Source organism: Zootoca vivipara, chromosome 16, assembly GCF_965207765.1.
Source record: "Zootoca vivipara chromosome 16, rZooViv2.hap1.1, whole genome shotgun sequence".
Lineage (NCBI taxonomy): Eukaryota > Metazoa > Chordata > Lepidosauria > Squamata > Lacertidae > Zootoca > Zootoca vivipara.
In genome coordinates, this window is record NC_142599.1 from 30,229,760 (window position 1) to 30,245,198 (window position 15,439).

Below are 15,439 nucleotides of genomic sequence, written 5' to 3' on the forward strand. Positions count from 1 at the left end.
ATTATGGGACAAATATTAAACTTACCTGGACTCAAAACAAAACGTGCACTACCTCAGCCTGCTAAAGGAAGTGTTTGGTGGGAAATTGAAATACAGTACCTGCTTCAAACCCTCCATCTTCTTTTACGTGGAAGGAAAGCTGCAAGCAACAAAGGAAACTATTCACTAACGCTTTAAAAGGCACTGTTAACTGAGCCAATGTACCTTATCAATTACGATTGTTTGGCTTGTTTGATCTGTATTTGTTTGTGCTTTTCTAAGCAAGGAGGGATGGAAGAACCATGTTCAGCGCCACCTTGAGTTTCTTGGAGGAAAGATGGGAGTAATGTAATAAACAGGTGCTATAAACATACTTAATACTTGCACTTATATCCCACCCACCAATTTCATGGTGTTTACAAAACTGATAAATGTCTATAAAAATAAAATCACAACAACATTTAAAATAGTTAAAATGCAAAAAAATAAAATCCCAGAAGCTTCAGAGTGAACAGTCTTCAATTCAGCATTACATCAGTTTCCAGAAAAACCTGAGAGAATTGGTACTTTTAAATCCACATCAAAAGATGACCAGTTGAGGATACCTGTTATACCTCAGGAGGGAGGGAATTCTGTGGCTGAAATGCCAGTCATGGAGAAGGCCCCGTGCGGCGTAACCACACACTGAGTCACATCTTATCAGCAGAACTACTGTACGTGAAAGGCATTTCCTGGTGATCTCAATGCCCAGGCAAGCTAATAAAGAGAGAGGGGCTCATTCATATATCTGGATCCCAAGTTGTCATACATGAAATTCAACAGTTTTCAATTGGGTTTGGTAATGTATATGTATCCATTAGCATGCGAGAGAGAGTGTGACCGACTCAGGGGTTGCAGCGCTCATCTCATGTTATTGGCCGAGGGAGCCGGCGTACAGCTTCCAGGCCAGCATGACAAAGCCGCTTCTGGCGAACCAGAGCAGCACACGAAAACGCCGCTTACCTTCCTGCTGTAGGCACTTTGACGTGCTTTCAAACTGGTAGGTTGGCAGGAGTTGAGACTCCTTAGGGTAGTGATAAAGCAGGATATCAAATCCTAAACTCTAAACCAGGCATCCCCAAACTTCGGCCCTCCAGATGTTTTGGACTACAATTCCCATCTTCCCTGACCACTGGTCCTGTTAGCTAAGGGTGATGGGAGTTGTAGGCCAAAACATCTGGAGGGCCGCAGTTTGGGGATGCCTGCTCTAAACTCTTTAGCGGCAGCCCACATTTTAATACCTACGGAATAGGTTCCTCTGAAGGTTCAGTCACATGAAGTCCCCATGCCTCTAGTCCTGCTCTCAGGAGTCGAGATTTGGTTGTTGTCAATGTCTCATGTTCCTTTTCCTCCTTCCGTACCCAGACGTGAGTGTAAATTATAAATGAGTGATGCAGCATTTGATTCTGCTCCTCCAGGGTGCCTTTTTGGAATGGTGGCTCAGCTGTTGCAGTGAGCCCAAGAGAGCAACAGCCCAGAGTGTCCTTGGGAAAGCAAGCCAAGTGTGGGGTGCAGTGCCAGAGCAGAAAGCTTTTTTTTTCATTTTGCCAGGCCTGTCTGCATTCTGCACATCTGCAGGCTCACTGCACAAAATTCAAGATGCAGAGATTTGCACGGCTGCATTTCAGTGGTCATGATTTTTAAACAGGTTGAAAATCTGGCCAAGGGGAATGTTGTGGGCATGTTCAGCCTGGTCTCAATCAGGCACTTTTAAGTCATAGTCCAATTATCCTGTAACCACTTAAAAAACAAAACAAAAAACCCTACCCTGAAGCATGAAGTGTTGTGAGATGGTGTCCTCAGTCAACGTGCATGTTGTCAAGTCTGGGTAAGGCTGTGTGCTCCCTGCTACTTGCTGCAGCTAGGGCTGTCCTCTCTATTCACTCTCAAGTCAGGAATACTTCCTGCAGTCAGTGGAGTGCAAACAGAGCGCTCTTTCCTCTTCTAGGAAGAGTGCAAACAAATGCCCTGTGCCAGTGGCTTCACATAGGATGACAAAAAGTGGAAGGAATCAAACACACTCATATAAAGCACTGTTGATTTTTGAAATTCTTTTGGTTGTCTTTGAACTCTTTTCTTTTAGTGTGGTGGATTTTTTAAAAACCCACCCACCCACCCACCCAAAAAAGCTAACTTCTGCCCTTGTGTGAGATGAAATTAGCTTGAGAGATGTTGCAAGCAAGTGCTTTGATGGGGGGCTCTGGAACCAAAGGTGTGGTTGGCAAGGTCATCCAGAGATGGAGCTCTGGAGGTTTCAGTTTTGAGGACAGATTTGGAAATAGGATTGGGGAGGAGATTGGTAGGTGGAATAGATGGGAGCTAAGATTGTTTTGACTGCAAGCTCCTTAGGACTATCTTTCCTTTTCTTTTTACTTCTCTTGCTTTGTTAATTGGATGTGTGGAGGCACTTCTCCATGTTCCACTCCTAGGAAAACTTGCTTTACAGAGCCTTCTCTGTGGTGGCGCCTCTTGTGGAATACCACCCTCTTGCAAATGCCAACATAGTTATTTTGACATCAAGTTAACACTTTGAAGATCCTCTTGCCAGTCAGCATAGGCGGTGCTGAGCTTGGTGGAACAGTGGTCTGACTCAGGATATGTCAGCTTCCTATGTTCCAGTATAATACAGTCCTCCATTCAGACCCACGAAGACTAGAATCTTAGTTTACTTTTGTGGGAGGGTCATAGCTCAGTGGTAGAGCATCTGGCAAGTGGTCCAAGGTTCAGTCCTTGGGATCTCCAAGTATGTCTGGGAGTGTCCCCTCCCTGAAACCCTGGAAAGCTGTTGCCAGTCAGTGTAGACAGTACTGACTGTACATGGACCAGTGGTCTGACTCTTTATAAGGCTGAGCTTGGTCGGTTGTTTTCTCTCTGTATGCTGGTTCTTAATTTTATGTGAACTCTGCCCTGGTATCTACTGATTAAGGGTGGGCTGATCAATCCTTGAAATAAATAAAGTAAAATAGCCTAGGGATAGGGAGCCTATGGCCCTCCCAGTGTTGCTGGACTACAGGTCCTGTCATCCCTCACCATTGGCTATGCTGCCTGAGACTGATGGGAGTTGCAGTTCAGCATCATCTGGATGGCCACAGCTTCTCCATCTGTGGTATATTAGAAAACGGGAGCCGCAGCTCAGATACTTCTGGTTCACAGCTATGCCTTTGAAGATCTCTCCTCTTCAGGGAGGGGAGACTTTGCGGGCGGGACCCGCTCTACGCGACAAGCGGGGGGGGCGTGTCCGGCCCCCTGCTTCACCTCTACCTGCTGCCACGCTCAGGCCCCTGGCTGGCCAATAGGGCCAGCCCGTGGGCGGGGTTTACCTGCTTTAAGACAGCGCGGCAGCATCCGAATCCCCCCTTCTGCTGCTGCTCCTCAACGGATCTCCCACCCACCCACCCTCCCTTCAGGTCTTCCCTTAGTGTGTTTGCTTTGACCTCGCTATGGACTTCGGTTGGTCGCTTTTGGTTGCCCAAGGGGCCTGGTAGGAGTTTTTTATCCAATTGGCTAATTGGCACCGGCCTCTTGGTTTTTTCGCCTACCTCGTAGCAATTCGTCACAACTTCTTTCGGTATTTGGCGGTAGGCATTGGAATATGGAGTTGTCTGGTGTGTTCGAGGACTGGTTGTGGCCATCATCCAACCCTCCTCTTATAGGGGTATCCCCTTAAGGGATCCGGCGGTCGTGGATCCTGTCCGACGCCCTGCTGGGGGCTAGGGCCATGGCACGACCCCCGGTGACACCAGGGGGAGATTTCAGTTGTATTTGCATCAACAGGCTCCTCCCTCGGAGTGTTAACCTGATATTGCTAGGGTGTCCAATGGCTAAGCCAATACCTCTCACTTGCTCTAACCAATAAAGTTGTGGCCTTTTTTTACCCATTAACCCAAATACCATGTGTCACTGTGTCTTTATTTCTCGCGGGGGGCGGGTCCTCGAACCGCAATGGCCTGAACCAAATTTGCATGATCTCAGTTTTATTTCCCCATGTGTGAATTGGGGATTGTTCTGGCAGGGTGAATGTGATAAGCAAGGTAAAGTGGGCATCCTTAGAGGATGTGGCCTCTACTGCATGTTTAAACAACAACTGGATGAGGCATCTCTTGAATTTCTGAGCATCTCTGCTCTTTGGCTTTCCATAAACCCTGCAAATAAGATCATAGATCCTCAGTCAGCCTGAGGGTGTGTTGGAAATGGTTGTTTTGAGCTGTGATCCACAAAGAGGTCCAAGCAGTCAGCCTGTACAGCAGCTGTTCTCCCTTCCTCGAACTGATAACATCCTGGATCTCTTCTCAGCTGGAGTTTTGAGTTGGGTTATCACCCCTGGATGCTACTTTTCAGCTGCCCAGCTGGTCATCTCATTAAATATACTGTGAGCAGCTTTGGTTAATGGGGGAGGTTTTGTAGGGTGATGGAAGGTAGGGTTGTGTCTACTTTATGGATTTTTAAAGTACAAATTCTGTGCCTAAATAAATTTTGCAACGCAGTATATATTGCACAGACTGAGCAATTTTTCCACATGCACGGCAGGCTTGTAGACTAGTAACTTTTGCGGCCTTTTTGAAGGACTGCTGTTTATAAGTATTGGTTACTGGTACTGGGTAACATTCTGTCTCTCTTTCTCTCACTCCAGAATGGGAATGGAAAGTGGGAGAGGGGGAACTTTGACACGGGGTAGAACTGCTTAGACATTGCAGAAACCAACCGTTGTTGTTTTTATTTTATTTTTTAATTTCTTCTCAGCCGGCCTTGGGACATCCGGAGTCCAAGCCCAACACAAAGTCCAACATGCTGCGAGGCCGCGGCCCAGTTACCTCCGCTGATGAGCAGCCACACATTGGGAACTACCGCTTGTTGAAGACAATTGGGAAGGGCAACTTCGCCAAGGTCAAACTGGCACGGCATGTCCTGACGGGGAAAGAGGTGAGAGAGGGGAAGCAAGAGCAATGGGGGTCTTTTGCTTATGCAGGCAACCTCCAAAAATGTGGGGGCAATGAGAGTCCAGTTGTCCAACTAACAATGCTATTAAAAAGAGAGATGTGGGGAAATCAAATTCTGCAACCAGAAAAGCTGGCTTCTGTGACCTGTCTCGGTGGTTTAGGTGAAAGCACAATTTTACTCAGATCTGATTATCATAGTTCTTAGTGTTGGGCTTGGAGTTTCTACGCTCAGCTGGGGTACAGAAGTAGGAGAGGGACAGGCCGATGATTGCCTGGAGTGAACGGGTAAGAAGTACAAAGGTTAAGAAGGGGAGCGGGGAGACACACAAAATGTGTGTTTGTCGCACCTCCATAACCTTGAGGACTAGTAACTTGCCTTTACAAATAAGCATCTCTTGTAACAGCAACAACAAAAGCCAAGGTTCCCAGGAGAGCCAGTTCTGCACCAGCAGTAATACTTAACACTTTTGTGGTGCCTTTTCGGGTGTTGAAAGAACTTGCCTTACATTATATCAGCCCACAGAACAAGCCTGTAAGGTAGCACAGTGTTATTAACTGAAAAAAGATGGAATGGATGAGGCTGAGAGGGGGTGACCAGCATAAGGCCACCTAGTGAGTTTGATGAGATTTCTCTCCCATCCTTAGCTGCTGTGCTGCATCAGCACTCACTGCATAGTAATATATGTAAAGGGCCCTTTGCTTGTTGAGTTATGTATAAATTGATTTATAATCCTTCCTATCCACAAGGGCTCTGGGTAGATGACCTTTATAAGCACTGCAACTTGGCCCCCAAGAGCCTCTTGAATGAGCATAAGGTGCCGTTAGTCAGTGGGGTCAGTTGTCACTGTTTCTGCTCCACCATTCTTCAACTCTGAAGAGGTCCCCTAACCTTCAGAAGCAGCTGGGTGGGTTGGGGTGGCATACGTAGCTGCAGCAGTAAGAGGAGGAGACAGGAAAGCCCAATAGCACAAGTCAAAATCTCATTGTCATTCTTAGGTTTAAAGCCAGTACGTTGCATCTTACAAAAACAAATATTCTCTCTCACTGCGTATGGATTTTGTTTTGTTTCTAAAACCACATTTTAGCAGTAAAAACATACTACTGAAATAAAATCTTTTATCTCAGGCCACTGAAGTGCCTGTCCAAATGAGAACCCTACTCCGCTCTGAACCACACCAAAGTCATTCTACCAAAATAGCTTGTACTGGTTTTCCTCTTGAGACGTTGGCATGCTGCGTCTACTGTACCACACTCCCTTCTGTTAGTGAAGCACTTTGAACATACCACACACCCAGGGCTAGTTCTGAGGAACAAACATGCAGCCTTCAAAAAAAAAAGCCAGCTTTTCCATTTGCAAAGCTTTCAGATGCTCTCTACCTTCTCCTCCTGACTATTTCAGGCAGTGTGGGGAGAATCTGCAGTCCCTGCTCCCCAAGATGGAATCTGCTGTCCTGTGGGGCAGACAGTTTTCTGGACTCTTGGTTATTTTTCCAAGCAGTGGTAGACTCAGCTTCTTGGAGGCTTGTAAGCACATGCTGCAGGCAATTCTCTGATGAGGGTCCTTGAGGGAAATACCTGCTTCCACTGAAGAAAGCAGGAGTGGCTTGGCTGAAGCTGACCTGCCCACCTTGTTTGTTCTTCCTCTACTAAATCACGTCCTGCATTCTTGTCTGAGGTCTCTGGCTCCTTGGTGCCATACATGTGGAAGGCTCTGCGTGAGGAATAGCCAGTTCTTTCCCCTTCTGGCTGAGTTTTCGCACATAGCATGCGATAAGGGCCATACCGGCACCTTTCCTGCCAGGACAGGCACTCAGTGATGTAACAGGCAGGAAGGGCAGGCTGCCAGAAGCCTGATGGGAAATAAGGAAGGAGCCAAATGGCTTCATTAGGCGATTTGTGGCTTAGACTAAGCACCAGGCCCCAAGCTTTGGAGAGGAGGAAGCCTGAGATGTTTGGCTGCTCCTGATTATTAAGGGAAGGGACATAGCTCAGTGATAGAGCACATGCTTTTCATGCAGAAGCTCCCAGATTCAGTACCTGGCATTGCTAGTAAATATTCCTGTCCAAAACCCAGGAACACCATTGCTTGATTCTGAGCCAGATGAATCGGTGGTCTGACTCCATATTCTGCTCCATGTGTAGACTGGGCCTCATATTAAAGATTTTATTCAGTGTTTGTTGTATTCAGAGTAGACCCATTGAGATTAATGGACATGATGAACCTAGATCAATTAATTTCCATTGGCTATAAACCTAAAGGCTTTCTGTTGGCCTAAAGTCTTAGCGGTGAGTGAAACCGCAGATACTCGACTTTTGGAGCTTCCCAGTTAGATTCCTGCAGTACCTGATGCTAAACACCCACCCACCACTTCTTTTAGGGGGAGTGAGTTATAGGTGCATCCACTTCCTCATTCCCATCTTAAAGCAGCTTTTGAGGAATTCTAGTTGCTGATCAGAGCTTTCCACAACTGACTGTCATGTCTGATACAGCTCTGAAGTGACACTGGGGTGCCTAGTTTCGTACTTAACAGGGCTCTTTTAACTAGTGACTTTGTCACACCTCTCTCTCTTGCTCTAGTGTCACGGAATGCTGTTCCTCCTGAATTTTTTTCTAGGTGTAGCATTTGCCAGCACCCCCCTCTCTCTAACCCCCCCCCCCAGGCTTTTAGTCCTCTATTTATGGAGGCCTGCAGGGCCTGTCATTTCTGTAATTTGCACAACTGTCTGTTACTCCTGTGCATCCTTCACATTACATCTTCCTGCTTACACCCCAACCCCTTCTCCATCACCACTGCTCTGTTTTGTCACAGGAGCACAGAATTCTGTTAAAAGTGTGAAAGGGTGGGTTTTGGAGTAAACTATCCCTAATCAGCTAGCTTTGCACATGCATTTTAATTGACTTTCAGGGTTTTTAATTTTGATTTCTTTTGGGGGGTGGTGCATGATTAGGGATTCCATGAAATGGAATCAGAAGTCTTTTAAATGCAGAGGGGTGAGCTTGCCAGGGGAAACTGGAGCACTGATATCGCTTTGAGTCCCTGTTCTCGTTACAATTATTCCCTGCCACTTGACAAGAGCTGCAATTACCAGCCTTGTTCCGATCCACTGGAGTTGCAGCTGGCCTGGTTCCATCTCTTGTTTTGTGGGTTGCTGGCTATGTTTCTCTTAACGCTCACTTACACACCACCCCCAAACCCAACTAATTGAAATTACATAGGATTGTGGCAAGCTTGACCTATGAGCACCATAGGAAGCTGCCTTGTACTGAGTCAGACCGTTGGCCCATGTAGCTCAGTACTGACTACACTGACTGGCAGCAGGTTCAGACAGGGTTGTCTGCCAGGTCTGCCTGGAGATGCAGGCATTTCTGTTTTGTAAATGTAAGAATTGCCGTTGCTGGCTGACACAAGGCCCATCTTTTTGAACATCCAGGGCAGGACCCTGGACTTGAGAGACGTCAAGATGGAAGGATATAGCTTGCCTGCATGCTGCTGCCCAGCTTCTAACACCCCCAAACCCCTAGTGGTGACAGTAGCAGGTTCTGGAAACTGAGCTGCCTTTCTGTACATGCAAGTCTGTTCCTTGATAGTGTCTCTAGATCAGTGACCCGTGGAAAGATGTTTCGGAGACTGAAATTCTGCCTTGTGTCTTAATTGCCCGTCCTTGTAACAGCCTGCCTAGAGAGCAGTAGCTGTGCAGGCAGCCATTTAGCAAGTGGTGTAATGGGGAGTGTTTTGAACATCCACCCACTCAAGACAATACATCTCCCAGAGTGTCTTATTAGCACAGTGTCTGGGGAAACTGCAGTGGAATGCACCATGAGCCTTCTCTCTCTCTCTCTCTCTCTCTCTCTCTCTCTCTCTCTCTCTCTCTCTCTCTCTCTCTGTGTGTGTGTGTGTGTGTGTGTGTGTGTGTGTGTGTGTGTGTGTCAGGGTCAGGCTGCTTTAGGCTCGAAACAGTCATTGCAGAATGATTTCCCCCTCCTAGATGGAACTGTCCATGTAAGGGCCAATGTGATGTCATGGCTGAGGGTTTGAGGACCTGGATCAAATGTTGCCTTGGCCACAAACCCCTGATAATGGCTTTAAGTCAGCCACACTCCTCTGCATCATGGACACAATTGTGTTATTTATTGCTGATGCAATATTGCATGCAAAAGCACTCTGAACGCTTAGGGAAAATGCTTTGTAAATATGAAGAGGCACTGTGTCCTTGTAGCTACAGGGTTTGGGTTTAAATCTCCGCCCACAAAAAAGCTTGCAGGTGACCTTCAGTCTTGGAGAGGGCAGGAGGTATAAGAAAAGTAATAAATAGGAATAAGTAATCAAACAAACACTTTACTGATTCCATCTCTGAACCAAGCCCAGGTGGCCATGAAGGGTGACGACCTGGTGCTGAAGCAGCTACCAACATTACAGCTCACGTACGTAATGCTTTTGTACCATCGAGAATTAGCAAATGCCCGGGTCACCTGTTATGCATCCTTTACATCAGTTAACAAGACAGACTAACATGACCTTTCTTTGTGTCCTTCCATCCAGGTGGCTGTGAAAATAATTGATAAGACGCAGCTGAACTCCTCCAGCTTACAGAAGGTAAGGAGTGTGTGGGTAGTTTCGATTTTTATACACTTAACCGAGGAGCATTGTAGGATTGTGTGGCACGCTTTTGCTATCTCATTGGGTTTGCTCTTGTGAAGCTGCTCACTCCTTGTTCCATATACTGAGAGAGTAGGGACTTTGTCTGTATTTATTTGTAAATGCACGAAAAGATTTCATGATGGTTTGGTATTTGATGAAGTCTCTGTCAGTGATAGGCTGAGGTTTCCGTGATGTCACAGAGTGGCCGAGCATTGGAGGCTCTGACTGCCATTGGCTATCGGGCAGGGCAAGCAGCTTTGGAAAGGAGTGCTGGAGTAGAAGAATCCAGGGAGAAATAGAGGAAAGATGAGAGAGACATGTGAAAATGTCCAAAGCCTGGAGCTCTGCATAAACATCCTGTCTCTGGGGAATGTCCAGTCCTGAAATTGGTGATCTGCTGACAACCTAGGATTCCCTTTCTCTTCTTCCAGCTGTCCAGACCCACTTTTTTTTCTTGCCTTCAGCATGCTTCCTGCATCCTCTCCCTTTCTCTTTCATGATTCTTTGCCCAGGGCAGTGAAGCTCCCGCACCCAAGACTAGGCACCCCCTGACAGCATTGCCCCATTATGCTGGGATGGATCCTTATCACCCTGCACCCTTATGGGCCGAAAAGTGAGTGGGGCTGCCCACCTGACGACATAGTGATGTCAGGTGACCCGTTATAATGTAATGCACAGAAGCCCCATGTGGTCAGCTGATCATTGAGGCTTGAAAAGGGGTTTTGTAGAGGACTTTACAGGGGCTGTTGATTGGCGGTGTCCACAGACCCCCCTTTTGTCCCACCCACATCTTTGCTGGCCCTGCACTTGTCATCACATATGGTGTCATGCTTAGGGCAGGTAAGTCTGACTTGGCCAAAAGAGCCTGGTGGGCCATATAGGGATGTCTGGTGGGCTTAATTGGGGGCAGAGGTTATACATCTCCACCCTATATCAAAACATTTAACTCTGTACAGATGGCAGAGGTGCTGTTTACCTTTTTTCCTCCTTCTCCCTGCATTGGGGAAAACTGTTCAGCCTGATAAAAGGTAAGGTCAGAGAGCAAGCAATTCAGTGCAGACTGATCTCTCCTCCTCCACCTCCCCTCCCCAATTCTCTCCATCTGCACCCTCTGTCAGCCCAGAGAGGCATCTTAGCTCCTCCTCCTCCACTTGGCTGCCCTTTGATATAATCCCCCACCTCTCATCAGAGTTGGGCTTGTGTCTGGCTGAGACCCGATATCAGCCTCGCTGTGTCCCTACAGTGGTGCTCGCACAACCTGCTGACATTGCACCTGTCAGCCGCAGCAGCAGCAGCCAGCGGCTAAAGTGATGGCCACAGAGCCAGTTGGACTTTGGGTCCTGTTTGATTCTGAGCCTGACACAGCCAGCTAGGCCCATTGTGACTGTTTGGGAGCGGCAGCAGCAGCAGCAGTAGCAGTAGCAGCTGCTGACGGGGCCTTGTAAACAAAAGGCTGAGCGAACCAGCTGAGTTTTCTGTTTCTGCAGCAGCTCCCTGGATCTGAGAGCAGAAGCTTCCCTCTCCAGCCCAGATTGCTTTGCGTTGCCTTCCCACCTGCTGAAGCTTTCAGCACTGCCTTTCAGCTTGCTGGTGGCTGAAGGTGGGGGTTGACCTCTCTTTCCCCAGCAGCAGACCAGCATGGAATTGCTTCCCTTGAGCAGTTTGGTTCTGCTTTGGAGGCTACGTGGTGGTGGCTGGCTTGCCAAGAGAAGCCCGTTCTATCCACAAGACGCTGGCCCTCGCAACAGCTAAAAGAGGCCACAAAGTGACCAATCCCGTATGCTGTGACTGCAATTGAGAGCAAACTTGAAGCAACAAAAACATTGCAGGGAGAATTAAATCCAGGAGGGTCAATGGTTTTTCTCCCAGCCTTCACCAGTGACCAAATTTATGGGCTTTGCATGCCGATCCCAGTGCTTGGAAGTGCCCTGCTGAGAATAGCTCTGGGGTATTAGTTGAAGCTTTAGGTTTCTAGTGGCAGCTGTATTGTAAACTTCAGAGCATGGCCCCCATGTGAAGTGCTGTTATTCTGAGGATTTTTGCTTCCCCTCTTCTCCCTACCTCTTAAAAAAAGGTTGTTTATCCCTTCTAGTTCACAGAGTGCACCCAAAGCTAGTGGCTGGGCTGTGGGTCAGTATAGTTCACTGCTCCTTACCCTGACACTTGTGTTGCTATTAACAATTGCTTGCAAAAAAATTCTAGACCACCAACATTAATAAAAAAACCATGGAGGTTCACATTATAAAATCAATAAAAAGATTATATTCCTGAAACAATTGCAGACACACACCCCTTTCCATTTCTTCCCTGCTTCTGTCTTGATCTCTGTTCCCCCCACCACCCAGCCTAGGATGGGACAAACTATACCATATTTTGTCTGAAAAAGGCATTTTGTAATGAAAAATAAAGAGAGATCAAGTTGCATATCTTCTTACTTCTTCCTTTAAAATATTTATAACCTACTCTGCCATCCATCGAGATCTGCAAGGTAACATGACGGCCCTTTCAATTTTGCAGGATTTTGCCTGCTTCTAGGGCCAAACCTCTGGCATTGCTTTAAGCCAGTGATGGGAAGGCCTGTGGAGCCCTTCAGAAATTGCTGGGCTCCCATTCCCCATCAGCCCCAGCTAGCGTGGTCTGGAAATGACGGGAGTTGCCAGCAACATCTGGAGGGCCACAGGCTCCCCATCCCTGCTTCAGGTGAATGGTTTGCTCTCACTCCCTCAGCCAGCACAGGAGAGAGATGTGTTACCGAAGGCTGGAGATTGCATCTTTCTTTCTTTCTTTCTTTCTTTCTTTCTTTCTTTCTTTCTTTCTTTCTTTCTTTCTTTCTTTCTTTCTTTCTTTCTATAAAGCATGCTGCTCTGTTGGTAGCAAGGTAGCCATCCCCATGTTGCTTCCCAAATGTTCCTTCTGCTGTTCCCACCGCAGGCGTCTGGACTGCGTAGGTGTCACAAGCACATGGACTCCACGAGAGGAAGGAATGTTGCTGCGAAGATAAATCCCTTCTCTCTCTCTCTCACTCTCTCTCTCTCTCTCTCTCTCTCTCTCTCTCTCTCTGTCTGTCTCTGTCTCTGTCTCTCTTGTCAGCTGCAATGGGTTTTTCTCATCCCCTTCCCCCAAAAGAAACCCTTTATAGCTTTCTTCCTCAGGATGATGGATGGGAACCAGCATGCTCAATGTACTTGAGAGAGGATGGCTGCCCAGGAGGGCAGTTCCTGTTTGCACTGGTGTGGGCTCACTTGAAACAGTTCAGGCCTTCCTGTGGTTAACCTCTCGCTGGTTAGCAACCATCTTGCAAACATGCCAGTCATTCCCCCACAGTGCTGCTCTGCAGACTGGGAGGTGCCTTGAAAGGCATCATTGCAACTGCCCAGGTGGGTGGAGGAAGAGTGTGGAGCTAGTGCTTATGCTGGGCCTTAGGCAAAGTGTTGCTCAAGTTATCCTGGAGGATAAGGCTTCTGTCAGTGGCTGCTGGCCACAACAGCTGTGTTCTCTCTCTCCATTCTCAGAGGCAACTGGTTGCTGAGAATCATAAGTGGGGAGAGCTGTTGTTGCACTAGGGGTCTTGCTTGCATGTGGTTGGCTGCTGTAAGAACAGAGTGCTGGTCTAGATGTGTCTTTGACCTGGTCCGGCAGGGGTCTTCATTTGTTCCTCTCCTCATAATACTCTATCTCAGTGCCACAGGCCCCACCCAAGCGGCCAGATTTCAGCCAACCTGGAAAACCTCTCTTATGTGCAATGTTCTGTCAACATATGTCAGCTGCATCCCCTTCTTGAGCCAAAAGTGCTTTTTGCTTACATTGGTTGGGTGCTGACTCCTCCCCAAGATTGGGGTGGTTTTTCATCTTCAGAGCCCATTGCTATCTTGTCCTCACCTCACATGTCAGAGTCCTCAACATCTAGGCACACAGGTTAAGAACTGGGGCGGGGGTGGAAGCCGGCAGCTGGAATATCCATCTGCCTCCAGCTTCTGGACCAAGGCAGGATCTGAGCTGTGAGCTGGTAGTGGTGTTTTCCCCCAGCAGCAAAGGGATTTATTTGCCTGAACAGCTGCTCCTGGGCTTGGGCGGGTGGGGGTCTTCCCTCCTGCATCAGCCCAAGCATCTGTTCCTTGCGCTAAGGAGATGAAGTGTCACAGGAGACCCGCCCCTTAGGGCTGCAGAGCCAACTGCCTGACGTTCGCCAACTAGATCCTGAGCAGAAAACCCTTTTCTCCCCACCCCCCGCCATATCCTTTTATAAATAAAGGAAATATTATAGGGAAGTTACACTCCTTATTTATCATAACTGTGTTGAGTTTGAATCTGGCCCCTTTGATCTCCTGTTTCAAGCCAATGCCGGGCGGGGGGGGGGAGCTGTGTGTTCGCCACCCCCACCTACCCCTCCGGCTCAATTATTAGCAGCTTATTACCTAGGCTCATTGCAGGCAATCGGATTGCCTTTTTTTAATTAACAGATTACTGTAACACATTATCCTTTAAAAATGTCTAATCCAAGGAGAACAAAGATTGGGGCAAGGTTGTGGGAGGGAGGGCAGGTTCTGACCAAGCTTGAGGTTTTGGAGAATGTTATACTTGGCAGATTTTTAGAGTGTAGAACAGACCTCCAAAGGCCATCCCATCCAGCCACTTCCTGCGAGGTCGGAGCATCCGGCCAGTTGCCCCAGATGTCTTTAAGTCAGGTTTTTCCCAATCTGGGGCTGATGCAAGTTGTACTGCACAGCATCAGGCAGCTACCAGGTTGGGAAAGACTTAAGCTAAGGGACATAGGACTGTTTGTGCCTGTGTAAATCCACCTGCATTGATCCTTCTGTTTCTGCTCTGCTCTTCTGTTTCTGCAGCTCTTCCGGGAAGTGCGAATAATGAAGGTTTTGAATCATCCTAATATAGGTGAGCCCCCTTCCGTTCCCCCTTCCCCTCCCTTTTGCCACTGGATTTCAATGTTCTTAAGTAGTATATTCAGACCTGTAAGGCACTTTATTTCCAAAAGGGTAATTGAGAGAGAGAGTCCCTGAGGCTTTCCTACCTCTGTGGCAATTCTTTTGAAAGCCTTTAAGTGAGTGGCTGTTGCTGCTTCGTCATGCGGCAGTGAATTCCACACATTAATTACCTCTAATGTTCAGGAGTGCTTCCTCTTTGTCTGCACTGAACAAACTGCCAGGCCGTTTCATCACGCAGGAGAGAGGGAGAGCACTTTCTCTCTCAGCCTTTTGTAATTTTTTGTAGTCCACCTCCGCCTTCCCCGCCCTTAAAAGTCTTCTGTCCTCTTGTCTTGCAGTTAAATTATTTGAAGTAATAGAGACAGAGAAGACACTGTACCTCGTCATGGAGTATGCCAGTGGGGGTGAGTGTTTGATCTGAAGCCTCTTTGAAAGACACGTTGTGGGGGACCTTATTCCGAGAGTCTGTGTGGTGTATTTCAATATATTTGTAGCTTACTTTCCCCAGATTGTGCTGCACTGCGGCTTCCATCGTCCTCATCCAGTTTAACCCGGTGGTCAGGGATTATTGGAGTTGTAGGTTAACAGCATTTGGGAGCCCAGGTTTAAGAACAATGGCACATTTGGTTTCAACTGTCGGACTGGGGTGACCAAGGTTCAAATCTTCACTCAAACCAGGAAGCTCATTGGGTGACCAGTCTCTTTCTCTCTCACACACAAATACTTTCTCTGACCTACCTCACAGGGTCGTCAGGAGGATAGAATGGAGGGGGTTCTCCTGAGTTCTTTAAATGAAGAATGAGATATATCCCTAGATCTGTCACATTTTTCTCCCCTTTCGGCTCCAGAGACAGAAGGAGAGTCACAGGGTGGGGGTCACAGCTAGCTTCACCTTCTCCCT

General features: G+C 47.6%; 1 protein-coding gene across 16 annotated transcripts in view; it reads left to right on the forward strand.

The window, feature by feature from the left end:
* Nucleotides 1-15,439, forward strand: part of MARK2 (microtubule affinity regulating kinase 2) — a 117,989-nt gene that overhangs the window by 77,913 nt on the left and 24,637 nt on the right. For all 16 annotated transcript variants that reach the window (XM_035098414.3, XM_035098418.3, XM_060269927.2 and 13 more), the window contains exons 2-5: nt 4,759-4,938; nt 9,497-9,550; nt 14,440-14,488; nt 14,877-14,942. In XM_035098414.3, coding sequence (XP_034954305.1) covers nt 4,759-4,938; nt 9,497-9,550; nt 14,440-14,488; nt 14,877-14,942 — 349 coding nt within the window. The remainder of the gene's footprint in view (nt 1-4,758; nt 4,939-9,496; nt 9,551-14,439; nt 14,489-14,876; nt 14,943-15,439) is intronic.